The 16,409-nt window shown below is 45.1% G+C and overlaps 1 protein-coding gene across 1 annotated transcript; it reads right to left on the reverse strand.

The window, feature by feature from the left end:
* Positions 1 to 2,039: 2,039 nt before the first annotated feature.
* Positions 2,040 to 14,602, reverse strand: ZNF622 (zinc finger protein 622). Its single transcript, XM_019753541.3, has 6 exons — positions 13,833 to 14,602; positions 12,854 to 13,111; positions 12,462 to 12,624; positions 9,231 to 9,343; positions 3,534 to 3,677; positions 2,040 to 2,313 (listed from the first exon to the last, which is right to left on the reverse strand). The coding sequence occupies exons 1-6, from the start codon at positions 14,455 to 14,457 to the stop codon at positions 2,186 to 2,188; spliced, it is 1,431 nt and encodes a 476-aa protein (XP_019609100.3). The 5' UTR covers positions 14,458 to 14,602; the 3' UTR covers positions 2,040 to 2,185.
* Positions 14,603 to 16,409: the final 1,807 nt, after the last annotated feature.

Genomic DNA, 16,409 nt, shown 5'->3' on the forward strand with positions numbered 1-16,409 from the left:
TCAAAAGCAAAAGTGTACGGATAGGAGCGAGGTACACTCTAGTGCCGGCTGGTGTGGAGACGCGCTGGAGGCCAGAGGTGCCAGCGCCAGGGAGAGGTGAGCGCCATGGGGGGCTCGCTGGCTGCCTCGCAGGCGTCAGGCACAACCAACCAGGTGTATCACATTGAGGGAATGAAAAGACACTGATAAGAGCTACAGCACGGTATCACGTGCATGCAGGTAAGTGTAAATTAAAATATACCTCATGGGAAGCTCCACCTCATTTTCCCAAGATACAGATTTAAAAAACGTGTCAAACAACCAAGGACCCAAGCTGGCAGCGTCTGTGAACGCTGTGCCCGTTTCCTCCCATGAACACAGTAAAATCACAACTAAATTATCAACCTGGAGATCCACCTGAAGTCTACCTGAACCGAAGTCCTATATTAGGAATGTAAGAAGCCACCATGTCAGGCGGAGTCTCTGGTCCTGCTCCCCGCACAAGAACGCAGGACACGGTGAGGCCAAAAAGGAACACCCACGGAGCCATGGATGGGGGTCATATCACTATATTCTCGCTGGCGGCTGGGTTGGAGACACAGGAAGCAGGATCCACACGATCCGCAACCTGCCGTCCGCTTTTCTGCCAACCAACCCACCCACCTGCGCTTGCTAGCTCAGCCATGGCAGTTACATCAGTGGCCAATGGCTAATTGGTAACAGCTGATGGCCAACTAGTCACAGCTGACGGCCATCTACTACCCGAGCCAGCACCTTTCCACGTGAAGGCGAGCTTGGAAACTGCTTTCTGAGCTCTGTCCCCACACTCCGTGAGACTGGTAGGAGGGACAGAGACATGCACAGGCCAGCGTCACCCTTGCCTGTGGCAGCTGAGAATCAGGAGGGATCACCTCCGTGTGGAGCAAAGGACCCCAGCCCCCCACCCGGCTCCCCAGCCTAGAGTACCAGTGCAAGGAGGAAGAGCCCCCACATCTGGCTGTGAAAAACAGTGGGATTCTAACCGCTGCGTGAGCCTGGAAGGCTGCGGGAAACCCACACGTCCTCACAGCGCCCGCGTGCAGACTCGCTCACTCACCTCAGGTTCCAGCGGTGGGTCAGCGACTCCAGGGCGGTTGGAGAAAAACGAGATTGAGCCGTGTGGCTTGGGACAGGCAAGAACTGGTGGGACAGCCACCATTTCCCGTGTGGTACCCTGCTCCCGTGCAGCTAGCAAGCGGGTGCCATCTTCCCTGTGTTGAGCTGTCCCCCACGCCCACGGCCAAATCTGCATCTGAATTGGTCTGGTCAGCTGCACTGACTCCACCCTGGTGATCAGACACCACGCCTACCGCTTTATCAGCAGCAGGCCTCAGGGTGTCCTTTCTGCAGAACCACCCCAGGCCTGGTTCTGGTGGCAGCCATCCTCCCACGTACCTCCAAGGTTAGCACAGGCAGCAAACAACCTCAGATCACTTTATAGCTCCTACCAGGTAGTCCCCAGCCAGTCATAGCAGTGGCTGACCTGGGCCTGCACCAGAGCCCCTCTCAAGAGGTCCCGGAACCAACACACATGGAGGTTGGCTCAGACCACAGCAGAGCGCTGCCAATTAGCCTCACAAGCGGCACACAAAGGGCGGTCTCAGCAGGCCAGAGCCTGCTGGGGCCAATCCTGCTCTGTGGGGTCAGCCCCTCCCTACCCCACAAAATGGCCTATAAGCTGTGGATGTGGCCAAACTCCACAGCCAGTCACCCTGAGGGTGAGTCCCACCCACTGACATGCCAACAGCAATCGAGGCCCAAGTATAACAAGAGGGCACACAGAACCCCCACAGGGAACACTCATGGAGCACCCGGTAAGTTACTCTTCTTAATGTCAAACTAAGTTTGGAGCAAACAAGTCACTCTTGAGTTTCCCATATTATTCTGACAGCCACAAATCAGATAAGAGCTGAGGCAATGAAGACTGTCCAGTAGACAGGTCCTGAGTCCAGTGGACACACCCCTCACTCTGTGAAAACAGAACCTTTAAACCCCGTCCAGAAATGATATTTGAGAGCCAGTATGATTCTGCCTTTTATTATCAGGTCAGAACAGATGAAGTATAGGGAGACATAGCAGCAATGAGGCTCCGTCGTGGAATTTGGCTTCCACTAGTGCTCAATAAGGACACACGTGAAGGAGATGACGGCTCGTGAGCAGCAGACACTCAGAACACTACCTGGGCCCGGAAGTGCATCTGCTTGGTGGCGTTGTTCTTCATGCCTGTCTTCAGCATCCACTTGGCCTTCATCCTTTGGACATACTGCATGTCCCGCTGGCTCCTGGGAGCTGCCCCTTTGGTTAGGAAGTGGGTAAGAAATGAGGCAAAGGGCTGTTACTTGTCATCAAAGAAAACCCAATCTTTTTGAAGAATCTCAAACTTAGCTTGGGGCTCTGTATTTACAGAAAAGTTGCTAGCTTGGAGTCTCTACACAATGGGCCAGGGGTTATGTGCACCCCGGAACTGCATACCAGAACTTCTCTCTATATACTTCTCTCTGAGATAAGTATACTTTTCTCTGAGATAAACCTCTTTTGTTTTCACCATCTGGAAAGGGTCTATAAGCCCAAAAGGTGAAGGCCCACTGATCTGCGGGGACAGAGACAGGCAGAGGCTATAATCAAGTCAGAGAATTCCTGACAAGAGTAACATGAAGTCTGTGTCTGCTACGTTTAAGTGGCCTCACAGCTCCCAGGCAGCCACGTGAAGGCAACCACGTGGATACACACAGTGGCACTGAAAATGGGTTTCAGTTGTGCAGAGCTTTCCAGGCCATCAGAAAAGCTCTCGTCTTACCAGTTCCAGTGGACTCATGTTTTCCTGAAGAGCTAAGGATAGAGCTTCATACAGCAGACACAGCAGAATAGACTTAAATATTTCACAGCGATGAGGTATTCAAAATTAACAAGTCAGTGGCCTGCTTTATTCCTGACTCTTACTAAGTTTTCTTTGGGAACGTTACAAACAGGAGTGACAGCCACCCTTGATTATGTGCATGGACGGTATGACAAGTGCATTATGATATTCAACACGCATGAGTCTACGAGGTAGGTCCTATTATTATCACCTTCATTTTGTAAGTGAGGAAAAAGAGGCCCAGGTGAATTACATCACTTGTGCTCATCATACAAGAACCTACCAGTGTATCAGACAGCTCATGTTATTTACCACGGCTCAGGCTATTTGCCACGAGGATACTATCTAGTTTCCCTGTGTAACCTCCTGGACAATTTCAATGTTTGATGACTACTAAATAATTATTTTGGTAACTATTACCTTCTGAAAAAGTAGTGGTGTATATGCAGTTTTAGAAAGTTACTGTGGCAGTAACATAGTCACATAGCTTTGGGCTTTTGCCGTAAACATATTAAGTGGTAATGGAAGCCAAAGAGCCAAGAGGCTCAGATTTCCCTAGAGAGGCCCCACAAAGACAACATAAAAGGAAGCGGCTTCAGCCCAGCCCCTTCCTGAAAACGAGTTCCTGGGCGGGTCCACGGCTGTCCACCTGACATACCTGTGCTGCCATTCCATCCCAGGGCTCTGTACTGCTGGAGTACCCGGCCCACGGCCTTCTGATTCTTGGCAACTGCCACAGCTCTTGATAAGCCAAATCGCTGTTTATAGTACCTCATCAAGGAGCGATGACCCACTCTGGCACCTATTTTTCAAAGAGCAATATTTAAACACTAAGTTGAATAGTTTTTCAAGGCAGAGCTATAAAACAAAGGCTTTCCAAATCAGACTTTTCAGGGTATTGAGCTGGAAAATGGATGTGCCAGAGGAAACGGTGCTCTATCTGCTGAAGAAAGATGAAGCAGCATATTTAAAAATGAAACAAATAAAACCAAAGAGTACAAAGATTGTTTTAAAAGAATGGCAAGTCACTGGTAAGTCAAAAATTCAGCACCTTGTACTTACTTATATACAATACGCCTCCCTGGAAATTCGCATAGCAACACCTACTAGTACAGCTAATAGGCCCTAGGAGGTAAGGGATTGTAACTTTTTTTTAATAAAAAAGGTTAAGCAGAGAATGGTCTTGATGTTTAGGACTACAAACCACAGTCTAGATCTAGACCTCTCCTTTGCTTAAATTCTCTATGGCAGCGGTTCTCAAACGGGTGATTTTACCCCAAGGACAGTTGGAAATGATTGGAGACATTTCTGGTTGTTACAGATAGAGGGCAGCTAGGGCATCTAGTGGGTAGAAGTCATGGTTGTAGCTAAACATCCCACAATGCACAGGACAACCCTCCACATTGAAGAATTATCTGGGCCAAAATGTCAATAGTGCCTAGGTTGACAAACACTGCCCTAATGCTTTCTAAATGATGGAAATCATCGGGTGAACTAGAATTTTAAAAGATGCTTAAATTGAATTCTCTCTACAGCTTTTGCTTGTTTAAAAGGATCTAGTAAAACTATGCAAGTCAATCATGTTTTCAGAAATGATTGTTTGGTTCTTTACAGGAAATTGCTGACCCCTACATCTCAGCTTCACAGCAGGTGAAAGGGAGGGGGCAGGCCTCCGGGACAGTGAGCTCCAGGCGCCATCAGAGCAGTGGCTCTCAAAACGTGATCTTGGGCCAGTGGTATCAGCATCACCTGAGAGCTTGTGTCTTCACAAGAATATGAATTAATATTAATCAAACACCTCCCAAGACAGATTTAACCATGTAGAGATTTAATAACAGCACACACAGGGCACGAACCAGCTATTTCCACCGAAAATGAATAAAGGAAATATGGCTAGGTAGAACCGTGTGTACAACTTCTAGGAAATTTGACATTTATACATATAAAATCATTTCTTTCAGAATCCTGTGTAGAAAGCTCATAAACAGGATACTATGAATATAGCACGTGGCTGCATTTGCTTTTAGGATCTAGACATTTAATTTACATGAAAAAATTCTGTCAGTTTATTTTAAGTCTCTCTACCTGGCAAACTACCTGAAAAGCTTACTTGCTACACAGATATGGAAAAGCAGCTACCTCCAGTTGACTGTTTTGTGATCAGACTCAAGGGATGACAAAAAGAAACATCCAAATCAAAGATGATATGGGCTTTGGATACCAATATGGATGAAAACACATTCTGCTGAAGCTGACTGTTCTGGCACCTTAAGAGTTAACAAAGCTCCTAGATCACAAGAAATAAAGAAGACACAGCGCTGGGTAAACATTCAACTTAAATGGAGGCTCTAGCAGGAAGGCCCAGCATCATTCACTGGGATTTTGTACTTATACGTTTGGTCAGGATGCTCCAAGTTTGTAACGATGACTACTTCAAATCATTAAATGATAATGTTGGTCATTAGTACATAATAAATCAATACTTTTATATTCTTAAGCAGCATTTGGAAATGTGTATTATTGAAGTTGGACTTTTTAAAACATCCTTGAAAAGGTTTCATTACTCAATGCCAAGGTTTCCGACAGCTAGCAGCAGAAAAGAAAACTTGCAGTGTTTCGAGCTGCCCCTGCCCTGTCAGTGACAGTGAGCACCTGATTCCACGCCATGTGCTGAGAACTGCTCAACGTGAAGGCCCTCACCGAGGAAAATTATTTTTAGAACACACTGTTGACTGCCCAATAGGTAACAGATGGTTATGTCTGAGTTACAGTGAAGTCACAACCTGTCCATCTACCTTTCACCACAGCAATAACCACTTACAGAACTGTCCACTCCTACTTTAACAAACAGCCTAAGAACCGATGACATAAGATACTGGAAAGGAAAATACCTCCAACTGTAATTTTCCTATGATCGCCTCTGTACCTCTTGTGGGTCCACCAACAGCTCCATCTGGTCAGCGAGCAGCTAACGGGATGTGTCTTTCACACCAACTTACTCCACAGCAACTGAAGAGCAAAGAACTCCAGCGACTGAGCCAGACCACGTTTCAAAATAATGCCCACAGTGCCCTCTACCGGACGCTCTTTGTCACTGGCTCTGGGATCAGCTACTTGATCTGAATTAACGAGATTCAAGGTATCACAACTACTGCTTTTAAAACTAGTTTGAAACTAAATCTACTAAGTGTGGTGGATAAAATATGATTAAGCTCTTCACATTAGAGTCCTTCTCAAATTAGCTTCTTGCTAACATCCATGCCAAACCTTTCCGTAGAAAAAAACACTTGCATGGCCTAGTTAAGCAATCAGGCAAGAGAAAGAAATAAAACGCATCGAAATTGGGAATGAAGAAGTTAAACTGTCACATTTTGCAGATGACATGATTCTTTATATAGAAAACCCTAAACACTCCACCAAAAAACTATTAGAAATAATAAATGAATACAGTAAAGTTGCCGGCTACAAAATCAATGTACAAAAATCCACTGCATTCCTATATACTAACAATAAAATTTCAGAAAAAGAAATGAAAAAAGCAACTTCTTTTGCAATTGCAACAAAAATAAAATACCTAGGAATAAACTTAACAAAGGATGTGAAAGACCTATTCACTGAAAACTGTAAGTCAGTTTTAAAAGAAATTGAAGAACATACAAAGAAATGGAAAAATATTCCATGTTCATGGATTGGAAGAATCAACATAGTTAAAACGGCCATATTACCCAAAGGAATACACGGATTTAATGCAATCCCCATCAAAATCCCAATGGCATTTTTTAAAGAATAGAAAAAATCATCAGAATTGTATGGAACCACAAAAGACCCCAAATAGCCAAAGCAATCCTAAGAGAAAAAAAACAATGCTGGAAGTATCACACTCCCTGACTTCAAATTGTACTACAAAATGACAATAATCAAAACAGCATGCTACTGGCAGAAAAACAGACATACAGACCAATGGAATAGGATTGAAAACCCAGAAATAAACCCACATTTATATGAGCAGACAATTTTTGATAAAGGAGCCAAAAACATACAACGGAAAAAAGAAAGCCTCTTCAATAAATGGTGCTGAGAAAATTGGAAAGCCATGTGCAAAAGAATGAAACTAGACTGTTATCTGTCACCATGTACCAAAATTAACTTAAAATGGACAAAAGATCTAAACATAAGACCTGAAACAGTAAACTGCATAGAAGAAAACATAGGTACTAAACTTATGGACCTTGGGTTTAAAGAGGATTTTATAAATCTGATCTCAAAGGCAAGGGAAGTAAAAGCAAAAATAAATGAATGGGACTATATCAAACTAAAAAGCTTCTGCACGGCAAAAGAAACCATCAACAAAACAAAGAGGCAACCAATTGAATGAGAGAAGATATTTGCAAACACTTCAGATAAGGGGCTGATATCCAAAACATATAAAGAATTCATACAACTCAACAACAAAAAAACAACAATCCAATTATAAAATGGGCAAAGGACTGAGCAGACACATCTCCCAAGAAGACGTAAATGGCCAGCAGATATGAAAAAATTCTCAACTTCACTTGCTATTAGGGAAATGCAAATCAAAAGCACAATGAGATATCACCTCACACCTGTTAGAATGGCTGTTATCAACAAGACAAATAATAACAAGTGTTGGAGAGGCTGTGGAGAAAAAAAGAACCCTCATACACTGTTGGTGGGAATCTAAATTGGTACAGCCACTACGGAAAACAGTATGGAGGTTCCTCAAAAAACTAAGAATAGAATAAATCCCTCTTCTACGTATCTACCCAAAAAAACCTGAACACATTTATCTGTGAAGATATATGTACCCTGATGTTCACTGCAGCACCATGGAAACAACCAAAGTGTCCTTTGATAGATGACTGCATAAAGAAGATGTGGTATACATACACAGTGGAATACTACTGTGCCATAAGAAAAGATGAAATACTGACATTGGTGACAACATTGATGTATCTTGAGATTATCATGCTAAGCAAAATTAAGTCAGACAGAAAAAGAACCATGCGACTTCACTCATATGTAGGATATAAAACTGAAAACAACAAAGGAACAAGACAAATGAAAAAGAAACAAAAACTCAGACCTAGACCACAGTTCAGTGGTTACCAGAGGGTAAGGGGGTAGGAGATGGTAGAAGAGGGAAAGGGGTCAAACATATGGTGACGGAAGGAGACCTCTGTGTGGTGGACACTCAATGCGAGATACAGATGATGTACTACAGAATTGTATAATTGAAACCTACACAATTTTACTAATCAATGTTACCCCAATAAATTTAACAATAAATAAAGAACCTCTTGGCTGTCGGTTAGGTCTTTCCAGAGTCTGTGTCTAACAGCACAGCATTTCTCAGCACTCTACCACCCAACCAGTTACCTTACTACATCCAAGGCTACGTCAAAGCGCTGTCCTGAGGCTTCTTATCCAAGTTTAAAATAACATGACTCAGTAAGTGACCTGCAGCTGTGAACCAGGAAACCTAGGCTTTAAAACCAGGGACATTCAACTTTCAAGCTCATCTCACGCCGCTTCCTTTGACCAACTGATGATACAGAGGCAAAGCAGTCTGCTCCCAGTACTGCAGGGAAATACGATTCCAAGGCCCTGAGGCGTGTTGTAAAAATAAAACATCTGCCTCAACATGCTAACCACCCAGGAAATACAGGTATTATTCGGATCTCATCATCTCTTCCATTCCATTCCTTTTCGTTCTCTCATGTGTCTTCTGTCGCATCTCCCATTCTTATTAGCTAATCATAACATTGTAAACAATAGTGGATGCTTCTCGTGTTCTTGGTTTCTTCATCTCTTTATACCTGTGTTAAATTCCCACTATTATGAATACCTTTCCCCAAAGCAGAAGACAGAATTCAAACTCTAAGCCTCCCCGCTACAACCAGAAACAGACGCCGTGGGCACTGTCAATCAGACACACCCATGCCAGCCTACCACTTGGAAGTCTGAGCAACACAAGGAAACAGCAATCAATTCAAACAAGAGTAAGGTCAAGATTAACAAGAAAAACCTAGATGAGCCCCCCCCCAAAAGATATTAATATATAAACAGAACAGAATAGGTCTGCATATTTGAAAAGGAATGACTGATCCAAGCATTCTGAGTCAGAACAGAAGTGAGCAAAAACACCAACCCAATTTAAACAAACAGCCAACACAGAGCAAGTGGCAGCCTTCAGAGCATACCACGTCCCTGAGGACACAAACACACACTGAGTTTTATGTTCTACTTCCCTCAGTATGGAAAAGAATGGATAAGAACATGCCTCCCCAATAGTCTCACTGGTATCAAGCTATTTATTTCTGACAAACGCACTCACCAGACGGCAGAATCAGCTCCATGGTTTCATCATCATATTCCAACGTCTTGTCAGAGGACAACTCGTCAGTCTCAGGGGGCTCCTCCCCATCTTTGTGATCTGGGTAGCTACTCCTGGAAAACAGTGAAAGGGCATTAATAGATAGATTGACACCTCAAACTTAACTGAAAGACATACATTGTATTTGCAAATGTGGCAAACCCACCAGCTACCTAAAAGGTTTGAGAGAAAACTTGTTAGCCTTTACTCTGTAGTAAAAGTTGCAAATGACCTAAGAACTCAAAATGGATCACAGAACTAAATGAAAAACGCAAAACTATAAAGCTCTCAGAAGACAACACAGGAAAAATCTGGATTTCTGGGGCTTGGTGATGACTTTAGGTATGACACCAAAGGCACGATCCATGAAAAAAAATTAATGAACTGGACTACACTAAAATTAAAATCTACTCTGTGAAAAACAATGTCAGAGGATTAAAATGCAAGTCACAGACAAAAGAAAATGTTTGCAGAAGGCACATCTCATAAAAGACTGTTATCCAAAATATAAAACTCAACAAGAAAACAACCACCCAACTGAAAAATGTGCCAAAGACCTTACAGAAACCTCACGAGGAAGATAGGCGGCTGGTAAACAAGCATGTAAAGATGCTCCACATCACATCAGCAGGGAAATGCAAATTAAAACAAAGAGATGTTTCAATCTGGCCCAAGCCCAGAGCACTGACAACGCCAGTGCTGCGAGAACGTGGAGCAGCAGGGACGCTCACTCACTGCGGGTGGGAATGCAAAGGGGTACGGCCACTCTGCAACACCGGCCACTCTGCAACACCGGCCACTCTGCAACGCCGGCCACTCTGCAACGCCGGCCACTCTGCAACGCCGGCCGCTCTGCAACGCCGGCCACTCTGCAACGCCGGCCACTCTGCAACACCGGCCACTCTGCAACACCGGCCACTCTGCAACACCGGCCACTCTGCAACGCCGGCCACTCTGCAACGCCGGCCACTCTGCAACGCCGTTGGGCAGTTTCTCATGAAACTAACGCCATACCCATTCTCTTACCACATGGTCCGGCAATCTTGCTGCCTGCTGTCTCCCCAAAGGAGCTGAACACTTATGTCAACACAAAAACCTGCACATAGATGTTTACAGCAGCTTTATTCACAATTGCTTAAACTTGGAAATAACCAAAATATCTTTCAGTAGGTGATGGATAAATAAACTGTGGTCCATCCAGGAAATGGAATACTATTCAGACCAAAAAGAAAAGAGCTGTCAACCCATGAAAAGACATGGAAGAACTAAGAGAAAGAAGCCAAGCTGAAAAGGCTATATATTCAAACCACATGAAGTTTGGAAAAATCAGATCGATGAAGAAAGTAAAGATCAGCGGTTTCCAGGGTTTGGGGTGGAGGAAGGGAACATACAGGATTTTCAGGGCAGTGAAACTACTCTGCGTGACGCTGTAACAGTGGATACATGTCATACATTTGTCCCATGTACAACACCAAGAGCAAACTCTAATGTAAACTATGGATTTTGATGCTGATGGGTCAGTACAGGTTCCTCAGCTGTAACAAATGTACAACTAGCGGGATGATGATGATAAGGAGGCGGAAGGCTGTCACGAGTGGGGGCAGGGGGCATACGGGAAATCTCTGTACCTGCTGCTCAATTTTGCCATGAACCTAAAATTGCACTAAAAAAAAAAAAAAAAAAAAGAGTAATCAAATGACCTAAAACTGAATTCTTTTACCTATTTGTTTCTCCCTAGGTAGGTAACCAGAGAGGAAGAAGAGAAAGCAGAGCTAGAGATGCTATTCTGGTCAACTTAACCATTATAATAAGTTCTACAAATTGATGGTTGCCTGATGGGCGGGGGTGGGGGCATTAAGAAATACAAATTGCCAGTTATAAACAGTCACAGGAATGGAAAGTACAGCACAGGGAATATAGTCAACAGTATTGCAATAACTATGTAGAGTGCCAGGTGGGTACTAGATTTATTGGGGTGATCACTTTGTAAATTATATAAATGCCTAATCACTATGCTGTACACCTGAAACTAAATAGTGCATGCCAACTGTAATCGAAAATTTTTTAAAAAGTTAAATAATTTCTGGAATGGTGCTGTCCAATAGAACTCTGTGATACAGAAATTTTCTGTGTGGTAGCTACTAATATGGTAGCTACTAATCATTGTGCTTTTAACCACTGAGCTTTGACGTGAAGTTGTACAACTGAAGAACTAAAGTTTTAAAATTTCAATTTCTAATTAACTTAAATAGCCACACGAGTACATCCAGTAATTACCATATTAGACAGTGCAGTTCTAGAACAATCTTTATGTTCCTAGAAATGTTCACAAATACATAGAAAATAATTGGAGAAATGCACACTAAATTGTTAGCAGTAGATGATAACCCAAAAGAAAAACAGACAAAAGACTTGATCAAACACTTCACGAGATATCTAAATAGCCAATTAACATATAAAAGGTTCTCAACTACAGTAGTAATCTCCAAAGTGGCAAAAATGAAAAGCTCTCCCTCACTATAAAAGAGAAATGAGAAGTCAGCAGGAAAATGCAAAAGGACAACAGAAAAGACCAGGACTTTTCTGAACACTTGACTATGTCACAGGGATTGCATGCCTGGCCTGGTTAACTATACACACCTGCTTGTGTAGCACACTAGGATTAGCTGTTCAAGATTGCCTAGCATAGATTCGGTGTATGACATACTATAAATTATACAAGTTTCTAGTAAAGGGTTAATGAACCACCTATGGGATAATCTCACCCATGGGATAATCTCAAATGACTAGGACTGGCCCAGTTCAGCGACCATCTCAACTCCCTTAGGAGACAGATTGTGATTCAAGGACTCTCAGGGAAACCAAAACATGACACCAAATTTCTCTGCCTCTGTTCACAAGGTAACTGGCAAAACTGAACTCTTGACCATTAAACCATTAAAACAAAACAAAACAAAATAAAAAACAACCCAAGTTTTCAAGTCACACAAACTTCACTTTGGGTCTACGATTTCTCCTTATCAGATTTCTTTATCAGATGTGTTTAACCCAGTTACACTCAGTTTCTTATTTACAAAATGAGAGGGAATAACCACCCATAGAGAAGTGTTCTAAGAGTTACAAAGTGTATATTGTACAGCGCCAGACACATATCAGGCACTGGCTTCGCTTCACATTACAATCCAGACTTACCTAAAATCATAGAAGTCTGCGAATTCCAAAGCAGCATCACCCTCTGTGAGGAGCTTACAGTGGCTTTTGTCATTCATATGCGCCTGTACAGCTTCTGTGGAGTAGAACGATTTTCCTTTCTCGTTGCACCACAAGCAAATCTTCCCAACACCAACTTTCTCTCCTGGAAAAATAATTTAAGGAAAAAAACATGAAAAAAGCTTTTGCGGCCAGATTAAGTCTCACCATTTATCTGCACAATTCATAAAACAGGCATCAAGTTTCTGATCTTCATGAAATAAACAGGTAATGAAATCAAAGACTGATGAGAAACATAAAACCAATGTTCCCTTTAAGACCTGCCCCCCAATAATGTACTATTTCCTCCTTCAAAGGAAAGCTATTATACTTACCCAAATACCGAATCAGTCCCTTAAGATCCGAAAGATATTCTATATCAGGAATAAAGAAGCTGTGGATTTTAGTCATATGAGCCACATTCTTCATAAGGGAGCTTGAATGATGGGGACAAAATAAGCAGTCCGTTATAGGGATGGCACCGAGGGGGGCGCTTCCCCCAGCCTCTTCCTCCTCTGCTTCCTGCTCCAACTCGTCCATCGATTCAGCATCCTCACAGTCCAATTCTTCATCAGAATCAATATCTTCCCACTCTTCAAGCCAAAACATGGTTAGTTTAAAAAAAGTGGTGACCGCAATCAAAGAAATCACAGAAACAAACACCAGGTGGTACAGTCCTATGTTTGGGAAGACAGGGTGCTGACCTCCTAGGACACACCCTCTTGTAGGATCTCAGTGTTAACTATTCCTTTACCACAGACCAATCTGCATGGCTAAGAAATACCTTAATCTTTCTTTTCCAGCCCCCAGTAAACTCCTTGAAGGAGTCTTTGCTTTTTCCTAGGTCTGTATGAACTCATACGAACAGCGTTAACAGCATGTGTGACGAGAGAAACAAGGAATAACTTATAAAGCCAAGGAGACTAGGTTGCTGGCTCCAGCTCCACATTTCAGGTTAGTTCGCTGAGTTTGAACTCCATCTTATCGTTTCAATCCCACAAATTAAGTGCAAAATCATAACTAGAAACGCAACAGAACTACAAATTCCACAACAGATAACAGGTCCTCCTGTGCATGCGTTTAAAAGCCTCCTTATTCAAAAAACAGAAATCGATTCATCCCTCCCCACCCCCAGAGGTTTCAGGCCTTGAATCTACAAGTGACCTCAACAGACAGAACTCCCCCGGGGGTTTAGCCACGTGGGTCACTGCGGAAAGCATCTAAACCGCCCTCACTTAACACGGAGCATCAGTGTGGAAACGTGAAGGGGGCCGACGCCTGGCCCCCACCCCGCCCGCCGCGCACGGCTCTCACCGTCGCCATCCAGGCCCTCCTCCTCGCTCCCTCCCTCCGCGCCCTGCTGCCTGGCCAGCTTCCTCGCCTGCTGTTCAAACCACTGGAGCCGGGGGGGTTTCTCGGTCGCGTCCCGGTCGTCAGTCGCGCGTCCTCCACCCGCCGCCGCCGCCGCGGGGCTCCCGGCCTCGTTCTCGGGCGCCGGAGGGGCCTTCTTGGGCGACGGCTGGGCCTTGATGGCCTGCTGGATGGCCGCGTTCACGGCATCCTTGTCCACGCTGTGCACGCCCAGCCCTTTCTCCAGGTTCTTCTCATTCATCATCTCCACCTTCCGAGTCACCGCCTTCTTCTCCAGCTCCACATGCCGCCGGGACTTGAGGTGGTTTTCGTAGGCATTGAAACAGGCAAACTTCTTACTGCAGACAGTGCAGTAGGTGGCCGTGCCCTTGCTCGCCTGCTCCGCCACGGCCCGCTGCGCCCGCACGCGCTCCTGGAAGCCCTCGGCGGTGACCGGGGCCATGTCCGCCACCTTGCGCTTCAGGTTGTAGCGGTGCCAGTCGGTCTTGTAGTGGGCGCGCTGCATCTCCGCGTCGTCGAACGCCACCCGGCAGGTGATGCAGGTGTACGTCGCCGTCGCCGTCGCCATCGCCAGACGGGAAGTAAGCGGAGACAAAGGTAGAAATCTAGCGAACAGCGTCCTGACCCTACGAGGCACTCAAACCTTGACTTAGCTCAGAGCCCACGGAGAACCACAACAGCGCTGACTTCCCCAATGGCTCTGCCGGAAGAGGACGTACAGGAGGAGGGCTACTCCCCGCTGGACAGGAAGTCCCGCCTCTCACCCGCGTCCTTTCCAATGAGCGGCCAGGGAAGGCGAGAGCTGCTATTGGCTAATCAGGCCCCGCCTTGTCGACCTGACGTGAGTGTTGAATGGATCAGCCTGAGTTGAGTTTTGATTGAGTCCAGTAAGATGGGTGATGATCCACGGCATCCGCGGTCTCCTGGTTCCTTTGCGTTTTGCGGGGGCCATGAGACGTAGTAACGGCGACCGCTGCGAGAGAAGGGGGAGTGGGGCGCCCAGGGCGGCTCCCGGGCCCCGAGAGTGGCGTGGCGGCCACGCGACCGTGCGGGCTTTTCCGGGGACCGCGCGCTGCGCCCCTGCCGCCCGCTGAATAGGTGTCACGAACGCGAGGGTTGCTGCTGACCCGCGGGTGGGCCCGCCGGCCGGCTGGAGTCCAGGGACCCCGGAGCGTCAGTCCTGCGCGCGGACTAAACTCGTACGTGAAATACTGGCCGGCGGGAGTTAGGAGCCAGCCGTGTCGCTGCCCCGTAGAAACATAATTCAAATATGATGTGCCATCTTAAATGGAACGGTAGCCACGACTTTCAAAGGCAAAAAGAGTTGATTGTTATGTTGTATTTCACCCGATATATCCAAAATACTATCATTTCAATATGTAATCAATCCAAAAGATTTAATGCTAAATTTTACATTCGTTTGTTGGTACTAAATCTTGGAACTCCAGCGTGTGTTTTACAACTAACAGCACATGTCAATTCGGACTCAGTTGACTCTGTGGCCTCATCTGTAACAGCACCGTTTCATAGGAAACACGAAATGTTAAAAGCGTAGGCGTCTTAGGCTCTTCTGCACGGGCTCGTTAAACCGGTCCGCGCTGTCACAGAAACGAACACTGCGTCTTCAGAAGCCAAGGGTCACTTGACACCACAGAAGACAGAGACATTTAAAAAAATCTAGCTCAAGCCAATATTGTTCTTGCTCAGAGCCATCCAGGGGTTTCCTCTGACTCAGAATGATATTCAAATACCTTAATACAGTATCTGAATGTTTGCTCCCTCTCACCCCCAAACCCCCTCCACCCCCGCCCCATCCCTCTCTCGTCAATTCGTATGTTGAAAACCTAACACCCAATACCCAAGGTGGTAGTGTTAGGAGGTGGGAGTTTGGGGAGGTGATTAGGTCATGAGGGCAGAACCCTCATAATGGGATTGGTGCAGTTTTCAGAGACCCAGGACCTCACACAATGGAAAGTCTGAGCGGGATGAGCGTCCTCACCAGACGACACTGGCGCACTGATCTTGGATTTACAGCCTCCAGAACTATGAGAAGTAAATGTGTTGTTTATGAGCCACCCCGTCTGTGGTATTTCATTACAGCAGCTCAAACGGACTAAAACACTTTATATGCTAGGAGGCTCTCTGCTCTGCCAGCACTGCTACCGCTACCTCTGACCTCCTGCCACGCTCCCTTCCCCACTCTGCTCGCCCCACTTCAGCCACATTGAAATTGTTGCCATTCCTCTAAAAAGGCTAAGCAAGCATCTTTTGTTGGTACTAAGTCTTAGAAGAAATCCTTTCATCTTCTGCTTGGAATGTTCTTTTGCTAGCTTGCTTCCTTTTAAGGTTTCTGCCCAAATGCCTTTATGAGAGAGGCCCATCCATACCCTCTTGTCAAATATAGTGCCCACCCCCAGTTAAGTTTGCTAAACATAACTTTTCTGTATAGCACCGTGGTAGTTACCTATTACTCTATACAAAAGTATCCCAAAGCTTAGCAGCTTAAAACAACAAACTTGG

The sequence above is a fragment of the Rhinolophus sinicus genome, chromosome 3 (assembly GCF_057876585.1).
Source record: "Rhinolophus sinicus isolate RSI-liver-muscle chromosome 3, RSI-T2T, whole genome shotgun sequence".
Taxonomy (NCBI): domain Eukaryota; kingdom Metazoa; phylum Chordata; class Mammalia; order Chiroptera; family Rhinolophidae; genus Rhinolophus; species Rhinolophus sinicus.

What these genes read in the sequence shown, in the direction of transcription:
- ZNF622 (XM_019753541.3), bottom strand. Translation starts at nt 14,457, where the DNA reads ATGGCGACGGCGACGGCGACGTACACCTGCATCACCTGCCGGGTGGCG. An exon ending in GGGACTGATTCGGTATTTGG is followed by an intron (nt 12,625 to 12,853) that starts GTAAGTATAATA and finishes TTATTTTTCCAG; the next exon opens with GAGAGAAAGTTGGTGTTGGG. An exon ending in GCAGACTTCTATGATTTTAG is followed by an intron (nt 9,344 to 12,461) that starts GTAAGTCTGGAT and finishes ACTGTTTTCCAG; the next exon opens with GAGTAGCTACCCAGATCACA.